Below are 24,966 nucleotides of genomic sequence, written 5' to 3'. Positions count from 1 at the left end.
GGGTTCCATACTAGGCAACTCGACAAACCTTACCACACCAGGTGGTTACAAAGAGAGTTTATATTCATACCCCTAAAATTAGCATTTATACCTCCCCACTTAATAGACCTCCAACTTTTACAAATAACCAATTTGCTATTTACACATCCCTAATTTTCCCAAAATGTCTATCGTCAAATAAAATAAATAATTTTTTTTCAAAAAAAAATCTATTTATACCTCCAAAATTAATAGTTGTCATTCAATTTTTGAAGATTTCACAATCTTATTTTACCTTGATACAATCAAACCAAACAAAAAACAAAAATCACATGTTGGTTAGCTGTGTGTGTGTGTGTGTGTGTGTGTGTGTGTGTGTATGTGTGTATATAGATGTGTGTGTGTGTTTGGAATTGAAGCTCAGTGAGTTTCTTGTATATAGTCATGTCTGCAGCATTGTCTAATCTCTTTGCCGCCGTAAAATTGTTCTACTACAAATTTGTTTCTATCGTTGCAGTTCATAATCCAGAATGGCTGCCAATATAAATTCTAAAAGCAAGAAACGTTGAAGTGATGAACTAGTACTCACGTAACTTGATTAGAAGAACCCAGTGAAACTTATATTCAATCACATAAGAGCCCAACTAGAGCTCCTTTTCAGAATTACTAGTCTAAAAGAACATCTAAACAGCACTGAAGAGTACACACTAAAAGAACTACAAGTCTATAATTTTTTTTCTTTCTTTTTTTGTGTCTTTATTAGTTATTTGACATGAGTTGACAAAATCAACTATAACTTTGAAAAAAAAAGACGTCAAAATGTCAATTTTGAAGGTATGAATAGAAACTCTCCAAAACAAGCTGAAATCATATCTTTTTTTTTATTATTATTATTTGGTAGAGTCGTCTATATACCTGCTTCTTCTTCTATTTGCATTGTAATTAGGTTTGTTCATGGTGAAAGAGATTTGAATGTTAATTATATAAAAGAGAAAAATATTGATGGCACTTTGAATTATAATGGTGCGGGGTGCCAGCCATTGTTTTTGTCTCAATCTCTAATTTCCTCTCTCTATGATTTGTCTGCTGTCCACGAAGATTAATGAAGATGATGTCCAAGTTAATCTGAATAGAATAAAATAGTTTCTGTATAAAAGAATAATTTTTTTAGAAATCATTTAAACTGCCAAAAGACTTTTTAAATGAGGAAACTTATTTGTAATATATATACCATGATTGGTTCTTGCCTAATCTTGATGACAAATACGAAAAATTTCTCAGGCAGAAGTGTGATGACCTAGATTTTTGTTATATAATTTTGGTAATTTATAATGGATCAGTTGTACGAATAATTGTTATTGTGCTTTATTCGTAAGTTGAATGTGAAGTTGAATGATTTTGGTACGTATAATTATTCGAATTTCACAGTATTAAGGGGTCGTGTGAAGTTTGACTTTTTATATGTTGGGATTCTCGGAAAACTTCCTTCATGAAAGTTGTAGAGCGCATCGATACGAGTTCGTGGACATGTGGAATGCGTCAATCGAAGTTCATATGAGGAAGTTATGGCTTTCGGAAAAAGTTTCTGTTTTTGTATAAATAGAGAAAATCCGAAAATTCTTTCATAATTCCATTTTCCTTTTCCGGAAAGTTGCTTTCTCTCTCTCTTCTCTCTCGGCTGCACCTTCAGTATCGAAGATATCCGTCTGATCCGACCTGGACCTGGCCGACCCTACCCAGCTTTTCCGGCAAGCTCCAGCAGTCTCCAGCGGTGAAACTTTTCAGATCAGCTCGTCTCCGTCGTGCGATCCTCCCTCTGGCATCCTCTAGCGGCGATTCACAGCGGTGACAGCGCAGCAAGGAGGCGAAAATTTGTATATCCGTACCCAATCGATTCTCCGATCTCCGACGTCGACGAAGCTTCAAACCAGGCTTGGGAAGCTCGCGGCCGCCTCCTTGATTGATCTGTGGTGGTTGTTTGGATCGATTCACGTGAAACTTGGTTCAACTCGGATTGAACAGTAATCCACAGTTTGCGAGGTAGTTTTCGACCCTTTACGCTTAGTTTCTGACTTCGTGCTAGTTATGAAAATTGATAAGCATGCTGAGATGAACATCTTTGATGTTGAAAGTTTTGTGAAATATTGAATTTTGGCCGACGGTGTTCCGGCCATGTTAGGGACTGTTTATATATCTTCTACTCGTCGATACGAGCATTTCGATATATAATATGCAATTTTTGGAGTTCGTATGAATTTGTTATGATTTTTACGGTTTCATACCGGTTGATTTATTTGATCCGTGAAGATCCGAGCGTCCGATCGACTTGTGGTTTGGACATATCGATTGTGGAAGTATTCCGGAGACTTTGGGAGGTCTAGGAAGTGGTTTAGCCTTAATTGGCGTTACTTTGAGATTTTAGTTCGATTTTGGGATTCGAACTTTATTTAATTGTGATTTGTTGATTGAATCAAGGTTGTACTTCCTTAGGTACTACGCGAAGTATTTTTGGACGGTTATTTTTGTGGATTGGCTGCTTTGTTCTATATTGAAGATGCAACGGAAGTTTCGAAGTGAGTAATCTCACAAGGTTCATTTACAAACGGAATACCCTTATCGTTTTGAGAGTTATTTATTAACTGCAAACTATAGTTAGTATTAGTAGGCATTCCTGAGCGGATGACTACGTATATATATGTGTGTGTGTGTGTGTGTGTGTGTCAGTGGATTTTGGTTGGTTTATGAAAACAATATGCATGAATGATGCTTTTTATTGTTTTGTGTTATGGCTTTTCGGAAAACAAATGATTGTGGAATTGTTGATTTGATTGTTTTGAAAAGCGTTGAGATTTGTGTAATATTTTGAGTCATGTGCGACTTCTTTAATGTTTTATTCCGAGGTACTGAGAAGTCCGAGGAATGAAGGTCTATGACCTTAGGCAGAATATCAGGTAATCACGTCTTTGGCCGGACGAGTGGTTACGAATTCAGTTAGAGCTCTAGTCTGTCTGCCATTTGTGATTCATGGGGTAATGATGCAAGGTTATATCTAACTCATGAGATTACGTGTTTTTAGGGAACAAGGTGTGAGTTGCTTTCTATGGTACAATTTGATAGAAATCAAGGAGTGAGTTACTTTCTATGGTACAGTTGATAGAAATCAAGGTATGAATTGCTTTCTATGGTACGATTGATAGAATTCAAGGTGTGAGTTGCTTTCTATGGTACGATTGATAGAAATCAAGGAGTGAGTTGCTTTCTATGGTACAATTTGATAGAAATCAAGGTGTGAGTTGCTTTATATGGTACGATTGATAAAATTTAAGGTGTGAGTTGCTTTCTATGTTACGCTTTGATAGAAACCAAGGAGTGAGTTGTTTTCTATGTTGCGTGTTTTTAAGGAATCAAAGTGTGAGTTGTTTTCCTTATTTCATGTGTGAGTTATGTTGATTGTTTTGAGTTACTCATACGAGCTTTCACACCGGGTTTGTTGTGTGACAACCCAGTGCACTATTCAACGATATAGGGGTTAATCCTGCATGGTAGGATAATCGGGGCTGAAGTTGAGATAGCGCATTTGCAGTTTTACAGTAGGAAGCCATTTTTGTGACTTTACCGTTATTTGGACTTCCGTTGTAGTAAGCTCTGAGGAGCATTTACGTTTTATTTTGTTGTTGACAATTTAATTCATAAGCTTATGTAATATATGACTCTGTGGAGCGGGGTCAATATTGACATAGTGGGTTCGGGGCATCAATATGTATGTAGTTTAAAGGGAAAAAGTTTCCAGGTATTTGATATTGATGACTGAACGATCACGTATGTATAATTATGGGATTGTATATCAATTTTTTATGTGTTAAAAATCAGAGGCATGACAAGAAGAGAGCGGTCATGGGGTAAAGTGAGAAAAACTAAAGAGGTGTTTAAGGACACCTAGAATTAGGGCTGGGATTTAGAACCATAAAACTGAAGGAACCGCACCAAACCACACCGAAAAACTAGGTTCGGTTCGATTCTACAACATATGTACTTACAATTTTTTTTTGTTCGGTTCCTGGCAATGTCTCCTTGGTTCGGTTCTCGTTCTTGCTTTCAAAAACCCCTTGAAACCGAAATACAGATGTCAGTGTATAATTGGATAATAGGACCGAGCTTATTTCTGTAAAATAAACCCTTTCTCATATGATCAGGCACCAAGTTAGTCTTCCAAATGCGATCATAACCTTCCATTTTAATGATCTTGTCTCGTATCCATTTGATCAAAACCCTAGAATATATCTTCGACTCTTCCCTCAAACTCTCACTCTCTCAGTCTCCACTCTCCAACCTAGAAACAGAAACAGAGAAGCCCCAATTTAGCAATCCTTATCATCAAAACCCAGACGAGCGAGACGACCTCCCTCAAAGTCTGGAACCTAGAAACATCGCGTCTTCCATTTGTGTTGGCCATATGCTATTTGGTTGATGCAGCGCCGTCTGGGATTTGGTTGATGAACCATCTTCGATTTGTGTTGGCCATGGCTCAATGTAAGCTTTCATTTTTCTTGCTCTACTCTCATCAATCTGCAATTTCAATTATAATAGGATATTAGGATGTTTATACATCACTCTTTGCCCGTAAAATCTGACCACTTTTTCCTCTTCGTTTGAAGTTTTGAACCCAGCCCTGCAGTGAGTGCAATCCAGTTTCATTCTTGATCAGATTTCCCAATTTCTCCCAACCCAATTTAAAGGTTTACCCTTTTTCTCTATTTTTCCAAATTCTCTCGCTCATTGCAGTTTGCAGCTTTCCTCTTTTTCATTCAAAGCTTCAGTTCAAATAGTCGGGAATTAACTAAATTTGCTTTCCTTATAGGCTTTAGAGGTGATTGAGCAATACCCAGAACCCGAGAACAAGCAGAGAGACAAAAAGTTCTTGAATTTTTATGTTTTATGTGTAATGTCTTTGACTCTTTGTGGGAATTTTGTGTTTACTGTTTAAGTAGGAAAAGTTGGTGATATAGGTTGTTCTTGATTTTTTGTGTTAGATGGGAATTGAATTGCATCTGTCAGTTTCTATGTTTCTGTTCAAACTATAGTTATTCATAACAATATTGCTTGTCTTGATTTCATTCTAGGAAATATTGAAGTTGTACATACACTAGCTACCTTGGAGATCTACTTCCATGTCTGAAGCATCTGCTAGCTCCTCTGACCCATCAGCTCCAATTCTAAACCATCCACTTGCAATGAAATTGTGGTTGCAAGCAACAACCCTGAAACATCTCAACAAGCAGCCAACAACACTGCTCCAAAATCAAGTAAACCAAGGAAAGCTTCTACTGCTCGGAGCTCTGCTGCTAAGAGAAAAGGAGGAGAGAAGAAGAAAGGCAAGCAGAGGTTGGACGTCTGGGATCACTTCACGAAGGATGATCATCCTTTAGTTGAGATTGTCGATGGAGTAGAGAAAGTGGTTGGCCATAGTAAGAGAGCTCAATGTAAGTACTGTACGACTAATTTAGCATGCAATTCATATGAAAATGGTACATCATCTCTTAGGAAACACATTGAGATAGTGTGTAAGAAATATCCTGGTAGAGTTAATGTAGAATGCGGCCAACAAGTGTTGACTAGTGATAGAAGAAGAGGTCATAGTACTTTGGTTAGTGTGAATTGGTCACAAGATAATTGTGTGGAAGCTACAACTCATATGATAATTGTCGATGAGCTACCATTTAGTTTCATTGAAAAACCGGTAATTATTTTTGCAGTGTTGTTATACCCTTGTTTAAAGTCCCATGTAGGAAAGTCATAGTCAAAACCTTTCTAGGCATGTATGATGCCAAGATGGAGGAGTTGAGGAGGGAATTGAAGTGTCATTGTGTTTGTTTGACAAGACACTTGAACTTCTTGTCAGAATATAAACTACATGGTGATTACTGCCCATTTTATTGATCGGAGATGGCAGATGCACAAAAGAGTGCTTGCTTTTTGTGTGATTCCAAACCACCAAGGTGTAACCATAGGAAAAATCTTAGAGAAGTGTTTGATTGATTGGTCAATAGATAAGGTTTAACCAATTTTTGTTGACAATGCCTCTGCCAACAAGCATGCCATTGATTATGTTAGGAAGAAAATGTGCAATTGGGACATAAAACCGATTTGTGAAGGTAAGTATATGCATGTGAGATGTTTGGCTCACATTGTAAACCTAATTATGAAGAGTGGACAGAATATGATGGAGACGTCAGTGTGTAGCATAAGGAATGCTGTGAGATATGTTAGAAGTTCGGGTGCAAGGTTAGATGAATTTAAAAGCTGAGTAGAGCAGCAGAAAGTTGAATGCAATAAGATTTGCATCTTAGATGTTCCAACAAGGTGGAATTCCACCTTTCTTATGTTGGAAACAGCTTTGGAGTTGAAAAAAGCATTTGACAGATTGAAGGATGAGGAGGATTCAAGGTACAAAAGCTACTTTGATGAAGATGAGGAAGTTGAAGATGATGATGAAACTGAAAATCAGAGTAAGAAGAAAGTGCGTGTAAAAAGAGTAGGGCCACCGAGTGATGCAGATTGGGACAATGCAGCAGTTTTTGTGAAGTTCTTGAAAGTCTTCTACGATGTGACCCTTAATGTTAGTGCTTCACATACCCCCACTGCACACAAGGCATTCCATGTTATTGTTACTATTGAAGCAAAGCTTGAAGATCTCAGTTCTATTGGGGTAGGGCCTGATTCAAGTGAAGCGGACAAAGTCTTGTATGACATGACAGTCAAGATGAAGGCCAAGTATTCCAAGTATTTTGGGAACTTAGTTGCATGAACCAACTCTTCCTAGTTGTTTTGGTCTTGGATTCTAGGTATAAATTGAGAAACATTAGTTGATTGTGTGAAACAATGTTGAATTTGTGTGATTGGGAGATCAAAAAGAAATGTGATGAAGTAAAGCAGCTTGTGGTAGACTTGTGTGACTTGTATGGGTAGTCTAATGGTCCACATAGTGGACAAACCAAGGCTAAAGGTAAAGGTCCAAGTACTAGTGACACAGTGACTAGTAAGACTACAAGCAAAGCAAGGATTCTTAGTGGGAAGAGCGCTGTTATGCAAGACTGGTATAGGTAGCTTGAACAGAATAAATATGTTGTGGTGGAACATGAAGTTGATAAATATTTGCTGGACCCTATAAAAAAAACCTGCTGAAAATGATGATTGGAAGATTTTGGATTGGTAGAAGCTTAGTGGAGGTAAATATCCCAACTTGCAATCATTGGCTAGAGATATATTAGCCATACAATGTCTACCGTTGCAAGTGAGTCAAGTTTCAGCACTGGGAACAGGGTAATAGATCCATACAGAAGCTCTTTAAACCCAAAAACAGTTGAAAAACGGATATGTACGTCTTCAAAATTGGTTGAAGGCTGATGCCATTATGTGGTTGGAGTACATTCCAACTATAGAGGAAATGGAGTCATATGAACAAATTGAAGCTGGTATGTGTTTTTGATATTTTTAGTTTACTGTTTTTGAATCTGGTACAAGAAATTAGTTTTAAAATCTATGTGATTTACTGTTTTGAGTTTTGACATTGTGCAGACCATGAAAAAAAGGATAGAGAGAAAGATGACAAGGGCAAGAATACTATTGCTGCTGCATCTGCACCAAGTGGCAAAGCAACCAAGAGTTCTGAGGTTTCGGCTTCGGCCCCTACAACCAAGAAGAAAAAGCAGAAAAAATTATTCAATTCACTCAATAATCAAAGCTGCATAAAGGTTTGAACATTTTTGCTTCATTTGAAGTTTTTGCTGCATAAATGATTCAATTCACTTAATAATCAAAGCTGCATAGATGATTCAATTATCCTAATACCACTAATTGTAGATTTGTAATTTTCTATGTAGATTTAGTATTAACGGAAGGCTGGAAGCCTTGTTGCATTAAGGAAGAGGAATCCATGCTGGAAATATGTTTGCAGTTGTGCACTTTGATGAAATATTGATAAACTATTTCAATTTTAGGTTATTTGTTACAATTTGGGACTTTGAATTGCTCATTTTCAGACTTTTAGTATTTTAGTTTGCTGCAAATTGATGCAGCTGCATTGTTCAAATTGGACAGTCTATTGTTTATTTTATTTGCTACAGTTTGCTGGAAATGTGTATTATTGCAGACTTGCAGCTTTGCATTGTTCTGTAATTCTGCTATTTTGCAGTTTTGCAGTTTTCAGACTTTGAGTTTATAGTTGTATTGCTGGAAATTGCTTGAGTGTTGAGTGTTTGACAGTTTGAAAGTTTTGAGTGTTTGATAGTTTAATGCTTTCATCAGTTTCATCTTTCATGCTTTCATCAGTTTCATCTTTCATCTTTCATCTTTCATCCTCATAGTTAGTCTTTGGTTGGTTTGAATAACCAACCGGTTTAGTTCAGTTTCGTCTAATTATTGTTAGATTGTTGGTGATTCGATTCAGTTTAGTATGTCAGTTTTCAATTTCAAATGAAATCATCCATATATCAACCTTATTATTGTACAGACTAGGGATTAAACATTTTAACCTATCAAAATCTTAATCAAGGGTTTAAATTTATTCGAAACTATCAAAAATTTTGTAATTTAATCTTACAGATGTTTGAGTGACATTGAAAAAATTTTCAAAATTAATTTTTGCATGCCCACAGTTGTCAATATTAGTCACTAAATTCAATAGATATTCAAATTTTCTATCAACATTTCCGTATGTTTAAGTGTCTAACATACTAAAATTTCTACCGAAATAGAAATTACAAACATTGACCTTAAACTTGCTTTTCATCACAACTTTCTCACGCTGAGTAGCTGAACATAGGGGTCATCCTAGCCCGGCCCTACCCTAAATTTTAGGGCTTAGGGTCGGGCCGGGTCGGACTTATTCAAAGTCAATAAAATTTAGAGTCAGGGCATAAAAATGCTAACCCTTACCCGCCTGAAAGGCCCAAGCCGCTAAGGCCGGGTCGGGCCGGCCTTCCGAATTAAGCCAAATAGGGCCGAAATAGGCCGAAAATGGGCTTATTTTGTTTAACAAAAAGAAATACATTATTTTTATTTTATTTTTTCTCATAATGTGACTCAGTGATTAAATAGGTAATACAAAACTTATTGTTTTTTTATTAATCATATTTAACACACACACATATATATACACACTACACCACGTGGTTAATGAAACAAAAACTGAAGAAAATAAAGGTTTGGAAATCAATTACAAATAAAAAGATAAGTTGTATGTTGTAGAGAAAAGAGAATCATATTTAAAAAATAAAAAAATTATTAAAGCTTAATTGAGCGGGCTTAAAGAGCTGGGCCGAAGAGCCGGGTCGGGCTTCATTTACTTGGCCCATATCCTACCCTACTTGAGAAAGAGTCAAGTCGGACTTCGACTTGTAGAGCCGGACAGACTTGGGGCCACCGAACATTACTGCACTATAAAACTTCATTATTAAACTCACAAGAAGACACATGGGACCGAGAAATTCTTAGGTAGGGGTTTTCCCATCACGTGGATAGAGCAAGTCAATCAGACATCAGAATTTTTTTCCTTGTTTCAAAATTACCCCTACTTTTTAAAAATGCAATACCCAAAAGACCCACAAATGAGGGTTAATTGGTCAGCCATATATCCACGTGGTACGGATGCTCCACACAAATCTCTCTCCACAGGACCAGTAGCTAAACCTAATATACTGCCAAGAAAATTAAAAAGAAATTCACATACCAACAAAAACAGTAATAGAACGTGTGGTGGTTCTTGCACGTTTCTTTCCGGTTTTTTATAAATTGATGTCGTCCTCTTTTTTCTACGCAAGGAATCACCCTACAGTATCATACCCAGCCCCCTTCTTCTTTCCAATAAGTAATAATCAAACCCCAATGTCAACCTATATGGTACCGTGGTAGGTTAACTCGTCACTAAAAACAAACCCACTGTAGTAAAACCTCTCAGGATTATTAAGCACATTTTTAAAGTGTGCTTATTATTGTTCATCTTTAATCTTTATCATCTCCCCACTGGTGCGATGGGTCCCCAGATTCCCTCACATGTTTCCAAAAACAATCCATATTCCATTTCATTTTAGTCCACAGAAGAAGAAGCACGTTGGGGATGCTTTAGCCTTTAGGCCAGGAAAAAAAATATCACAGAAAACTGATCAGCCTTTTTCAAGTTCCACACATCGATCTTTATTCTACAGACATGCCACTCCCATTAGAAACGTGCATAAATATCTGCCCAAGCTGAAATCATTTGCTTCACCCATTTTGGTTCGTCTGTCTTTTCCTCCCGTCCTACTGTGCCTTTAACATGGGGAACACAAATCATTTAATGGCATTTTATCACATTTCCATATTAACCAGCTGAGAGAATACGCCACTGTTATCGATGAACAACACAGAACACATCCATGAATGAAACCTCGGTGATTCAAGGTTTAATATTTTCGAATTGGTAATATGATCACGTAGAAGCTGGATCTAACCTTCTTTCATATAAATCGGATCAAAAATTAATTAACCAGCTCGAAAAAATATACATCATCGTTCATAGAAGATCGAAGGAATTGGAAGAACACAACAATGGATCTAGTCGAAACCCTAGAGATATGAAGACATTATATATTGTAACCAAAGCCTAACAATTTCCGACCCAAGATATATATTAGGATCGGGCTGTCCATAGTTAATATATATATATATATATATATATATATTTTACAATACAACACGAGAGAATTGAACTTTGTCATCCACACGTACCCAACAAGGAATTAAGCTTGGTTCTGATCTAATATTCCGAGTAGAGCAGCTTTGAGACCTTCTTCGCTTCTCATATTATCAGGAACCTTCACCACAATATCTTGGAGCATAAGATCATTGATGCTTGACAAGCTCGCATGGTGGATGCGGAACTCTAAGTCACGCATCGCCGTCATTAACCTCGCAGACGGGTAGTTCACATTCTCCGACTGCACCCTAATCATGGCGTCCGTGCCCACTATCTTCACCTCAATCTCGAGAGCCGACCCGTTGTTGGTGTTGTTGATATCAGGCCTTACTGTTTGTGTTTGCTCCACGGAGGCGGTGGTGGTGGTGCTCTGGTTGTCCTGGTTGTCCGCCATTTCCACTTTGACTTTCTTTGACTCCCTCTGCAGCTTCGACTCCAGCTCGTCCACCTTGGCCTTCAGGTCGTTGATGTACGACACGGCGTCGGACAGCAGCGACGCCTTGTCCATTCTCGACACGTTGGGCACCACCGCGCGTAGCGCGTAGAACCGGTGGTTGAGCTTCTCCCGCCGCTGCCGCTCGGCCTCCACGTGGTTCAGCGGCGTGTCTCGGCCCAGCCCGGGTTTTCGGCCCCGTTTCTTCGGCGCTCTTTTCATCTGGCAGTCGGAATCTGCGAAGTCCGGGTTTGGGTTCGGAGCTCCGTTCTTCTTCTTGCTAGAACCAAAAACATGTTTCTTGTCGTCATTGTACGAGCTGTGATCCTCTTCCTGCACGCCGGCAATGATGCCGATGTCGGCGAAGGAGAAGTTCCGGTTGATGAACTCGAGCGGTCTTGTTTCCGGGTCGGGCTGATCCGACCCGAACATCGACTTGGCTTGCTGGATCAACCCCCAGTTCTCTCTGATCAAACCGGAGGAACCCATTTCAAGAACACCGTCGGAAGTTGGGATGCAGATCAAGGTCTCGATCCCGTGGATTTGGGCCTCTTTGGCCCTCTCGCAGTTGTTGTTGAACTGAAGCTCGTGGGCCCCGCTCAGCCAGATTGAGGTCCCGGAGCCGAAGGCCTTGCCGGGAACAGAGCCGTCCCCGACGGCGAAAGATCGAGTCAACGACAAGACATAGAACCACTCGGCGTCCGAGACATCGCCGTTTAGGGCCATGAAGTTGTCCATGTCGAGCTCCGGGTTGTTGTCGTTGAGGATGGACTGTATGCCCTTAAGGATTTTTCTTCTGTCGGAGTGCAGCGCTCCTCCCGAGGACGAGAGGCTGTTGCTGTTGTTGTTGTTGTGGTTGGGTGACGGGTTCTTGGGGCACTGAAAATGGCCGTCTCCCCAACCGAGAAGGAGACGGCCATTTTCGACGTCGTTTGAGGCCTGCCAGAAAATGGCGTAAGACCACAACTCCGGCTGGCTTTGGAGTATGAACTGCAGCCTCTGTTGGAGAGTTGGTTCTTGTGGGAGAGAAACCAAGGAAGAAGACGAAGAAGGGGAGATGATTAGATCATCCATGGAATAAAGTTTGATTCAGAAGTGAGAGAGAGAGAGAGAGTGAGCGAGCGAGAGTATATGATTTATGGACAAAAACCACTGAATATATATACTCGGGATTCTGGAACAGAAGGTGTGGGGGAGTTGGATTTTTGCTAAAGAAAGGAGGATTATGCATGGGAGGTTTGGATTTGTGGGGTTAAAGTTTGGTGGTGAAATTGAATGGGATTTAGGGTAGAAAGAAAGAAAATGAGGGGTTATTAGTAGGCTAATAGGCGGAGTCACTATTGGGCACCACTAGCACGTGAAAGGAAAGCGATGGGCTCAGTGGCTGTAGGCCCATATATACAGCACATCCCCTATGTGGGGTAACATCTAAATACCACTAATACGCAAAAAAAACAAAAGGAGTGGCAAACCTAAGTTATTTCACATTTCATGTAAGTTATGATTCATTTAATATAAGATACAGGATCATAGGGAAAAATTCAAAGAACAAAACTCACGGTCCGGATCTAACTGTTGACGTTTTACTAAAAGAAAAAACTCTGAAATTTTATGTGGTCCATTTTATTGCGACGCTTTCATTTTTCTTGACATTCTTGGACTACTTGTCCTTGCTTCAGAGGGTCTCCATGGGGGGCTCTCAATGAGATTAGGATCGGCCAACATCTGGGTTAAAACTATACCGTGGGCAATTCCCATCATTACCGTATATCACCCGTATATGATCGTGCTTTGAAACTAGGAGGAGGAAGCAGAGCATATTAGGGCAGTCGAGAGGACCCGTAGAAATCAAAAGCCACAAAAAGAGAATATCGAATTATTGATGAATCCAACATCATACACGCTACATTGTCACACGCTAGATTGTCATAGAAAGTAGAAACATCGTCAACTACACTGCTGAAACATTACCATCTCTGTACTCAAAGCCTGAAACGATTATAGACTCTAGCAAACTACAAGCCCACTCAAAACAACTGTCGACGCAAGTAAGAAACCGTAGTCCTCTCAACTCAACAGGACTTCAACCAATTTAAAAAATAAAAATAAAAAATAAAAAATAAATAAAAAACTCAATTAAATATAAGATACAAAATGAAAGAATAATGCAACTAACGGTCCTCAACAAAATTTTGCTGTAGGTGGTAACATTTTTAGGGTTTTCTCATCTATTTTTTATGATTTTGCAAGTACATTTTTATGTCTTGGAATGCACAGTAGTAGCCAAGTGAGACAATATTAATCATCACTCACTAGTCATCAAATTGCACGATGATGTCTCTCAATGTTATATCAGAAATTTTGTGGCCTCTACACACCTCAATACCTCTCATTTCATTTCGAGAGGGTCCCCGTGGTATTATTCATCACTGTTTTTCTGCCCCGCCATGAATACATGGTACACAACATTGGTATTAAACCTAAAAGCTCTACTAGGGTTGGGAGAGCCCCGCTCTCAGGCTTGGCCTTTCTATACTTTTTTCCACGCCGAATGGAGCACAACTAAGACGTTTTTTTTGGGGTCCCACAGACCAAGTCCAGCTGTCGTTGTGTCTTCTATGTCGCAAATTTCTTCTGCGCCATCGTGGTTGGTAGGTGTAGGGACTTGGGCTATGTCGAATCATTTGACTATTGATGTGCAGGCTTGTGCAGCCCCTTTGGGGGTCTTGTTTTGTGATGGTTTGTCCCGGCTAAGGTGAGCGCCGCTCAAAGATAGTGGTGGGTTATCGGAGATGCTGGTAGATCTAATTAGATCATGGGGGTTGCGCTTGGAGTTTTTCTGGTTGTCTGGTTGGCAGTACTCTCCATAGAGGCGCGGGTTGGGTCAGATTCTTTTCGAGGTTTCTCTCCACCGATGTCAGCTCTCTCGGCGTGATTATTTTATGGCTAATCGACATTAATTGATGGTCTGGTGGCAAAGCCAATTGGCGGCGGTGAGATACATTAGGGTAGTTGCTAAGTTTTCGGCTTGTTGGCCCACTTTCCAAGGAGATGACATTGGTCTGGCTAGATCGACTGGTGTTGTGGTCTTTAGGGTTTCTTCATTGAGACTTTCGGTTCCTCGCCATCAGCAGGTTGGCGGCACGATGGTGCTTTGGTGCGCTAGTGGTGATAAAGTAAGAAGAGATGTTGAAGGGATACTAGGGCAACTTCCCTTTGGGCTTGGGCTCTGATTTATTTATCAGATTTGAGCTTGAGCCTTTTTGGGTGGGTTAGAGTATGGTAATTTTGCTCGCCAACTCTTGGTTTCGGATTTAGGTTGCAAGTGAAATTTCTATAAAAATTTGGGATCTAGGACGCTATTAATTTTGGTACCTAATCTTTTATTCTTATTGGAATCAATACTCGTGAGGAACTACAAGGATTATCGGTGAGGTTGTCAACGAGTCTACTGATGGATTCAGCAAAAAAAATTTATTGTCAATCTCTTATTAGTTTATTCACCTATGTGCTTCAGTCAATAAATGGAGTGATATTGCGTTTAGAGGTTTCTCTTTTTGAAGGCTCTATAGGAGTGGGTAACTATGTAATATTTCTTTTTCTTATTGAATAAAATGGCTATCCTCCTTCATTTAAAAAAAAAAAAAAAAAAACTAGAAAAACCAAAATATTAGTGAAGGACACATTTTGAATCCATCGCTCTAAACCTATCTCATCCATTCATTACTGGTCCATAACTATATATGTCTAACTCTACTTAAAGTTGGGACGGCATGCAGATGTTACATATAGATCTTTCATAAAAGGAACAACTTGTTAGATCATAACCACGGTACGTAATATGTACCAAAGGATATATATATATATATATATATATATATATATATATATTTATATAATGTGTGTGTGTAAAAAATAGCGATGTACATTTTGTGTTCACAAATAAAGTTACTTTGTCAATTTTTCAGGTGAAATCGAGAAAATTATTATTTAAAAAAGAGTTAGTTATATTCAAAATTATGTTACTGAAAAAATATAATTACAACACATTAAGATCATAACAAAAGTGAAATTAATGAAATAAAAAACTAGAGAGACCTAAAGACTAAAGAGTTAACTCAAGTGGTGAGAGAATATGAGAAATTGAGTTAAGATTAAACTAAAAGAGTTCGATATACTTTGCATGTAACAAAAAATAATTATAAGATCTAAGATATCCTTGTTACAAAATGAAAGAAAAAAAGAAGGTAGAAACCAAGTGGAGCCAAGTCCCACCAAATGAAATTAAGGGAAGATAAGCCGGCGCCATAATCAACACCCTTCCCTTTTGTTACCGAGGTACCAAATGAGAAGAAACGGAGAAAATAAAGAACATGAACTGAATCCACCTCCAACAAAACAAGCTTCTATTTTTTTATCTACGCCAGATTAATCAATAGCTCTACTGACTGCCATAACCTGCACAGCCACAGAACATATATGGGAAATCGAGCTTTGAACAGAAAGCACCGATCTATAATTTCTATAGAAGCCACCATAGTCTGCTAGGTTGGAAACGTTCTTCCAAGCAGCATCAGTATGAATATATATTTTTGGTGTAATTAACCACATGGAGGAGAAGGAAATGGCCAATTAACTCAATAATACATGGAGCATGACGAGCGTTAATTGCATCGAGTCTTCCTCATTGGGGTTCAAGCCTTCGTCCGCAACTTCTTTTGTTTCTGCAGAATGGAGTTTTCCAATTGACTGATAGAGTTTGAAGGGTCTCTTCGTTAAAATCTGTTTTTGGCTTACTGCATTGTACGTTTAGGTCTGTAACTACCGTTGTCCCTTCTTGTTCTAGGTTTGATCTCTTAGCCTGAGCTTGTGCGTACTTTTTGTACTAAATTAGCTAGGGTTTCCCCTCTTTAATTTGGTTAATACATTCAAGTAATTACCCAAAAAAAAAAAGAAAAGACCACCATTTTGAGTTTGTAGAGCAACTCGATCGATCTTCTGCTGGATCTTAGATTCAGCTCAACTCAATCGGATTTGGCTCGATTTCGCCAAGTCTTCTTAAAGAAACATGGTCAGCTAAGATATCAGCAAACCTGCATATATAACTGATTCATCATCAGCAGCAACTCTGTAAATCTCGTCCCGTGGATCTTATATATAGCTATACTAAGTTAATCATACTAATTAATAGAGGTACATGAATATGTTATAGCTTTCTGAGTTTATTATACAGAGTTGCAGACTCAGTATTCAAAAGCTTCTCAACCTAACTTGAACTTGAAAGTTAGAAATTCTATGGCAGACACTGCACCAGCAGTGTTTCGATGATCGATCTTGGCAAGGGCCGACTTAATCGGACAATTTGTCCCACATATAGCTTAGATTATGACACCCATATAATTGGCAATTTCAAATAAACATGTGTGGACATTTCTTTAGCGATCAGACACAACTCTTTGATCTTGCCATCTCAACTACCCTGCATATATGAGCTAGATAGCTAGCTATATACCTATACACACAGAAATTAAAGCCTGATATTGCCAGAGAAATGAATTCGTGGAAATGATCTTGAGAATATAGAAAATGTCAATTCTTGTTGTGGCATCTCTCACATGCTTGTCATTGTATGCATCAAGAACAAGAAGATCAATCATCATAATTGAATGTCCTGTTCATTCTGCACTTGGATCTTTCGAGTACGTACTATGTCCCATTGGGAATTAATACTGTATTGGAACCCAATTTCATCATTAATAAATTAGGAAATGGCAATCTTAAATTGAGAAAGTAACCAGAGCGGCATTACGGACAATTGCAAAAGAGAAAAAAAGCAACTCAAACTGGCCAACTAAGGTACTCCTAAAATTCATTGATAAAGAAAACAAATTATTTATGTAAGAATATTTCGTTCCATTTCTTCGTTGGATCTAAATGAAATAATAACTAACGAGTAAAGTTTTTCCCCTTGATCATTTATTAACTAGAAGAACATTACTCTATTACGTACCGAAATGTTTCCTAATACATGAAGCTAGCTAGACCAGCAACATAATGAAATTATATTATGCAGAAGTTAACAATTAAGCGTCAATGACTGTCATCACATCCTTGTCATGTGTCTCATGGCAACAATCCAAGTTTATGCTAATAGGTCGATCTTTTTGGGTTAAATATTGTATGAATAAAAATATTAATTTGGACATATGCAATTATAACGTGATGATACTATACATCTACATCTAGTACTCCATTTTAGTTTTAAATTCGGAGTGACATAACTACAGTTTATTATTAGGGTTCCGTATGAGATCCTTCTATGTTGACTTTTTCTAAATGTAGGTGGATCAATTAACTAATATTTAAGTTTTTACAGCACGTTAAAAGAGTGACCCAAAACTTTGTTTCTGGTTTTGGAATTTTATCACTAATATAATCGTTATTGTGGTAGCATTCATGATCAAATCAAGACTGTGCTTCGTAACCAATTTAAGAGTAAACTGTTGGACAAAACTATGTGGCCATCTAAACTCTAGTTGCTTCAGAGGTATTTCTATTTAATTTTATTTTTCTTTTCAAAAGAAAGTTTTTTTATTATTTTTTTTATGTGGCTGTGAAAATAAAACGAGTGTTGGTGACAAACAATAGACGTAAGGACAAAAACTTTGTTTTATTTAAGATTCAATTTTTCCAATTCTCTAGTAGAGATTAGATTGGCATATTGACAAATTTGGTTACTATGCTTAAACACCATGGGCATCGATCGAAAACACCTGCATGGGTAAACGTTATTATTAAGTGGGTAAATAAAACATAACTTGCAAGAATGAAATGGGAATGATATTAACGGTAATCATACCCGATGAATAGTTTTGAATTTGGTTCCTTAACTCTCAGAGAAACCCTGTTTAGAATTAAACGGTCATAATCATCAAATTACATGGTATCGAAATAAAAGGTGACCGTGGTCTCTCAACAAAAAAAAAAAACAAAATTAAAATCTAGCTACATAAACTAGAGATGGTTGTGTTAGTTCAAGTTGTGTAACTCTAATTCACAGTTCAAACCGGACAGATATATAAAAGATGAATAGAGCTCATTATTATATTTTGCTTTATCAAACATAGAGAAAGTTTTAGACACGCCTTTCTATGTAGCCTTTTATTTAGCTTTATGATCGAGATCAATAATTTTCTTCCCTGGCTTCATATTGTGATTTCATGTCTACATTTACTTGCTTTATACCTAACTTTATTATTCAAAGACCAATCAGTTAAAGAATTTGTCAAGCAGGACATCATAACAAAATTAACCATTGATCAAAGTGGTCATAATTCTAATATATTGTTAGTCAATTTTCACTTCAACAAGCTGTTTACGTAAATAATTCTTACAGTAAAATTGAAGAAATAAACGGTTTATATCATGAAATTAATATTCCTACATTGAGACATTGAGTGAACCCAATAAAGAGGTCAATTAGTGCAGTATTAATGTAGCAGTTGTGCGTCTGCAACTTCTCTCGTGTTCTATCTTCCTCATCCTCTGAAGGAGTACGTACTTTAAGTCCTTGCTGTCCTGCAGCGTTATAAGGCTCCATTATTACATGTTTTTTTATACTCGTTGCAACTTGCAACTTGCTGGCCTGGATGGAGCTGCAGTATTGTTCTTTTCATTTCGTTATCATTATTTGCAAACTCTCACATGCATGCTAAAGTTTTGCATGCATTAATAGCTAGCTATCAACATAAATGTTCGGGAAGAGTTTAATCCAGGAGAATACTAAACTAATTAAATGTCATTAATTTCAGTAATAAGGATCGATATAGAAATTTCGATAGTGCCTACAGCCTAGAATTAACTGATCATCAATCGATTGGTCTGAATTAATCTGCATGTTTAATTCATGCATGGTTAATTATTGTAATGATTCAAGATAACATAATTAATTATTTTACATTATGGAATTATATATATATATATATATATATATATATATACTTGAAAGTTATTCTATGCACCAACAGTGCAAATGACTCAATACTTATAAGATTATCTAAATTCTTAATATTTATAATTAATTATCTAAAAATGACATTTTATTCTACGCGCTCTCATATCGTCTTGTAAGTTGATATTCATAATCATTTATTTTTTTAGTTATTTTAAAGATCATTTTAACAAATTTTTTTATATTAAAATAGAGAATTATTTAATCATTTTGTTATTATAATCATCAATTCAGTTTTATATAGATGTAGGGGTTTTGGAGTAGAACGCGTAGAGCGAAACTAGCGATATGTGTTGTTTGTCATGTCTAAATCAAATTGGAGCACGACATTAGCATTGATTATTTATGATGAATTGATGAAGGGTCGATGATCCTGGATAATGATTATTGGCCAATTTATCTTTTCTCGTTTTTAAAGGAGGGAAAACTACAGGTACCTTTCAGATGGATGCAGCTTTCATCATTTCCTGTCGATCATGAAAACAATAATTACTAGTACTAACTACATGCAGTGTGACATAGCTACCTAACCATGGAGGAGGCAGGGAACATAGTAGGACTTCATTTTGTCGATTTCGTTTTAATATCTACTGGCAAATAGAAACGACAAGAAAGAGAACAAAGATGGAGTCGAGTATGTAACTTTCTACGCCTGTCTAGAACAGGAAACACATGTAAACTGTAGTACAAATAAGAGGTTTTTTCGACTAGAGTACAAATAAGAGGTTAAAACCTAATAAACCTAATATATATATATATATATATATATATATATATATATATTACGCAGGATTGCTTTGTCTTAAGCACCTAATTGAGTAATTACAACGAAGATCTAACTTTTCAAAATCTTGTATGTATGTATGTACGGCCATTCTAATGAGGGATTTCGTTTTTTTTGGTATTTTTTAGGGATAGGGCATTACATCAACTTTTCGATCACATTTCAACATTTTAACTGTTCAGTTTTTAGGTCATAATGTGTAGATCATTTTTGCAAATTTTCAGCCAAATCGGTGATCGTTAATATATCAAACTAGATTAAATCAATGAACGAACCAAATCTATCAAACTTGAACCATTCATACATATAATCTGAAGTCGTCGTTTTGAATGCCTTAACAATAATCAATTTCGCTGAAAATTTGCAGAAATGATCTACACATTAAGATCTAAAAACTAAATGGTTAAGATGCCGAAATGTGATCGAAAAATTGGTTTAATGTCCTATCCCTAGAAAAGACAAAAAAAAATCCCTCACTAGAAGAACCTTATATTATATATACACACACACACACACACACAGAGATTTTATCCAGAGCAAGGTTAGGGTTTAGCGTCACTTTTTGGTCTCATATCCACATTTCGACCGTTCAGTTTTTAGGTACTAATGTATAGATCATCTATGCAAAATTTCGGCTAAATTAATGATTTTTGAGGTATCTAACTCACTTAAACCAGTAGACGAACTGAATCTGTCCAACCTAAACCGTACTAGCTTTAAGGCAGTTATCAATGCCTTAACAACCATCAATTTGGTTGAAATTTTGCAGAGATGATCTATACAATAGTAGCTATCAAGCTTCGACGGCACGGCGTCGCTTGCCGGATGGAGGCCAGGTGTAAGACGGACCAGTCTGGAGTCTGGTGGAGTCGCCGGCGATGAGGTTACAGCTCTGCCCAGAAAGTTGCAGTTGCAGGTCAAGTCGCTGCCCAGAATCTGCAACCTCGACCTTCCCCAACCTCGATGGCTGCCCAGAATCGTTTGGGATGCCTTCGGCCTCCGTCCGCCAAGCCCCGAACAGCCGTCGCCGCCTGGAACGCAGCTGCTGCGTCGTCGTCCGCACTTTAGTCAAGTGCGGACATCCTCTTCAGAACCGGCCTATATATATATATATATATATATATATATATATATATATATATATATATATATAGATCCTATCGTGTGAGGTTGGAGTTTAGAGTCACTTTTTGGGCTCATATCCACATCTCGACCGTTCAGTTTTTAGGTACTAATGTATATATCATCTCTGAAAAATTTCAGCCAAATTGATGGCCGTTAAGGCATTGATAACTGCCTTAAAGCTAGTACGGTTCAGGGTGAACAGATTCAGTTCGTCCATTGGTTTAAGTGAGTTAGATACCTTAAAGATCATCAATTTGGCCGAAATTTTGCAAAGATGATCTATACATTAATACCTAAAAACTAAACCGTCGAGATGTGGATATGAGACCGAAAAGTGACCCTAAGCTCCAACCTCACACATTAATTTCACAGTGAGACCTCACTCTGGATAGGATATATATATATATATATATATATATATATATATATATATATAGCTCTTCTGCACTGCGGATGTCTGCAGTTTTTCTTAGGTACAGATTTTAGGTTTTGACCCACTTTTCGATAATATTTTCACATCTTAACCGTTCAGTTTTTAGGTCCTAATGTATAGATCACTTCTGCAAAATTTCAGCCAAATTGGTGATCGTTAAGGCATCCAAAACTGCAATTTACAACAATGTACACGAACAGTTCTGGTTCGGCAAATTCGGTTCGTTCGTGTAAATTGCAGTTTTTGATGTCTTAATGATCACCAATTTGGCTGAAATTTTGCAGAGGTGATCTATACATTAGGACCTAAAAACTGAACGGTTAAGATGTGAAAATATGATCGAAAAGTGAGTCAAAATTGGAAATTCATACCTTTTTTCTTAGGTGCGGATATCCGCACCTGAGTAAAGTTTTATATATATATATATATATATATTTATATATATATATATATATATATTTATATATATATAGGCCTGTTCTAGAGAGGACTTCCTTACTTTAAAATTTTCAGAATTGTTGTTATTTTACACAAGTATGTGATCTAATTCAATGATCTCAACCATTGAGCCTTGACATTCCTATGCAAGAATGATATCTACAAAAAATCAACCAAATCCATAGTCATTTGGTCATTCAAAATTGTGTAAAAAAATGTAATATGTTAGATAAAATTAAAATGAACATTGTGCTAATCAAATGGTTAAACGTTTTCCAATTTGGCTAAGTTTTTGTAGGATTCATATATGTATAGGTAACTAAAGAATGAGTGATTGTGATTATTAAAATACATCCTAAAAATAAAAACATCCTCACTTTAAGAGTTTAAAGACGTCCTCTCTTGATCTGTGCTCTGTGTGTGTGTGTGTGTGTGTCTGTGTATCGGACGGATCAGAGGCGGACGTCCGCAAACATGCAATAGTGCAAACGTCACTCATAACGGTTCGGGGCAGCGCTAGTGGTGGCCCTGATCTTGCCAGTGCCGAACCAGACCTCCATTTTGATATTTTTCTTACCGGTGGACTCTTCAATGACGAGTTTGAAGTCGAAATTGGTTAGCTCGGAGTTTCTGTAGAACTTCCGGCGCTTACCTCCGACTTCGATCACGTTGGCCCTCAACTTGATTGTGACGCCGTCCGAGGTGTCCCTAGTCTTCGAGGACAGAACCAGAGCCGCCATCCGCGCCGCCTCGAGCCTCTGTAAGCGGCGTCCTCACTTTTGCATCAGTTGCAGACGTCTGCTTCTAATCCTCTCCCCATATATATATATATATATATATATATATATATCACTCAATATTTGATCAAATAAGAGCAGCTTTAGCATACTCTTTATTGTGATTCCTTAGCTATTTTGGAGAGCATGTTTAGCTTTTTATCTATTTTAGCAGTTACACCAGACTCCTAAGTGGCTCTCTATTATAACTTTTAGCTATTTCGCTCCTAAATATAGAGAGATGGATGAGGCTCTCTATAATTTAAAACATTCCTTTTAAGTTATTTTATGTAATTTATAAATACATTTAAACTATTTAATATTCATTTAAAAAAATAATATAAATTCAAAACTAGGTACAATAGAGAGCATTGATGGCTTGATGCAGACGTAATTATAAAGTGGCTAGCCAAAATGACATTTTAGCTACTTTAACTAAAATTTGACTCAAAAATGGTTAGTATTGCTAAAAATGCTCTAAGCAAGTTTGTGTAGGTTGACATGTTAACTAGCTTCCCAGTAAATATGTCTTGTATTAAACTTGTTGAATCTTGGACTCTGGAAAGATAATATCTTGTACAATAGTTGACGCTATCCACGGAACTCAATATTGGCCTTGAAGGCATGAATGATCAGAAGCTGCGAGTCTCCTCCGGCTGAATATATAGCTGGATTAATGCTGACACAATGACCTCATATTCAAGCCCTTATATATGCTTCAGGCCTTCAACCTACAAAGCTAAAGGCATAACCAATTAGGAACATATATCCTACGTACAATTATATTTGGGTTTTTCTCCATTTACCATAATTATAGGATTTTTTTTCCACTTACCCCATTAAATTTTTTTAAGGGAGTTTTTATTCATACCTCCAAAGTTGGTATTTGGACCTCCCAATTTAATAGGCCTCCAACTTACTTTTATAGATAACCAATTTGCTATCTAGACCTCCCTAATTTTCCCACAACGCCCATTGTCCAATAAAATCAATAAAAACTTCTTTTTTTTATATTCTATTCATACCTCCAAAATCAGTAGTTTAACCTCATTCAATTTTTGAAGATTTCACAATCCTATCTTACCCTTCATACAATTAAGCTACACACACAAAAAAAAATAAAGAAATCTCCAGTTGGTAGTCAATACAATATTTTTCATTAAATCAATTGAATATAGAAGCATATTGGTATACTGCTACCTAAGATGTTTAGATATTACTCCCAATTCTCAAAATTTTTAATGGACTAAATACTTGTTACTCCCTGTACTTTGCGGCTGAAAACAGTTCAGTCCCTCACATTTTAAATTAAACAAGTTAGTCCTTATTCTCTCTAATTCTCACATAACATGTCCAAAATGACCATTATACCCCTCACTTCCTTATTTTTATTTTCTCTTTTTTAGTGTTTTAATTTTTCTCTATTTTTTTTTTCTGCTTCTCTCTCTCTCTCTCTCTCTCTCTCTCTCTCTCTCTCTCTCTCTCTCTCTCTCTCTCTCTCTCTCTCTCTCTCTCTCTCTCTCTCTCTCTCTCTCTCTCTCTCTCTCTCGGGATTGGGATTGGGATTGGGGATTTTCCGCCATGGCTTTCACGACCATTTGTGGGTCTTCTCCAGTGACTGTGCAACTCCCAGCTCCAGTTCCCCTACCCCAATTCCAGCTCCGATCCCATTTCTAACCAGCCCGCCTCCATCAAGCTCCACTTCCAAACCACCACTCAAACCCCCAATCTCTCACCCTCATCTGCCTCTTTTGCTTCACCGAATCCTAACCAAAAACCCCAACCCCCAAACCGGATCCACTCCAGTTCCCCGACCCCAATTCCAACTTCTCGATCCCATTTCCAACCAGCCTGCCTCCACCGAGCTCCCCTTCCAACCCACCGCTCAAACCCCAATCTTTCACCCTCCTCTGCCTCTTTTGCTTCACCTAATCCTAACCAGAAACCCCAACCCCCAAACTGGATCCGCTTCTAACGCCCCAAATGACTCACAAAATATATTCACCATCCCGACGGCACCACCACCCAAAACGCTAAGACTTGGGAAACTACGTCGGCTTCGGAGCCCAGAAAAGCTCGAGGACATTATCAGTATACTAATCTGAGTCCAAATTCCGGTGCTCTATTACCGAAGTAGTTACTAGACGCTCCGTGGAATTCAAATTCCGGTGCTCTATTACCGGCATCTTTCACCGTCTTACTTCGATACTATCGCTTTCGAGCACAATTGCACGCTAGGTTTCTGAGACGAGTAG

At 37.6% G+C, this 24,966-nt stretch overlaps 1 protein-coding gene across 1 annotated transcript; it reads right to left on the bottom strand.

Moving 5' to 3' along the window:
- Window positions 1-10,497: 10,497 nt before the first annotated feature.
- Window positions 10,498-12,417, bottom strand: LOC112182139 (transcription factor MYC3). The gene has a single exon (XM_024320582.2). It carries the CDS (start codon window positions 12,216-12,218, stop codon window positions 10,755-10,757), a length of 1,464 nt encoding a protein of 487 aa, XP_024176350.1. The 5' UTR covers window positions 12,219-12,417; the 3' UTR covers window positions 10,498-10,754.
- Between the last annotated feature and the right edge of the window lie 12,549 nt (window positions 12,418-24,966).

The sequence above is a fragment of the Rosa chinensis genome, chromosome 1 (genome assembly GCF_002994745.2).
Source record: "Rosa chinensis cultivar Old Blush chromosome 1, RchiOBHm-V2, whole genome shotgun sequence".
Lineage (NCBI taxonomy): Eukaryota > Viridiplantae > Streptophyta > Magnoliopsida > Rosales > Rosaceae > Rosa > Rosa chinensis.
This window is presented reverse-complemented; position numbering and strand designations above follow the sequence as displayed.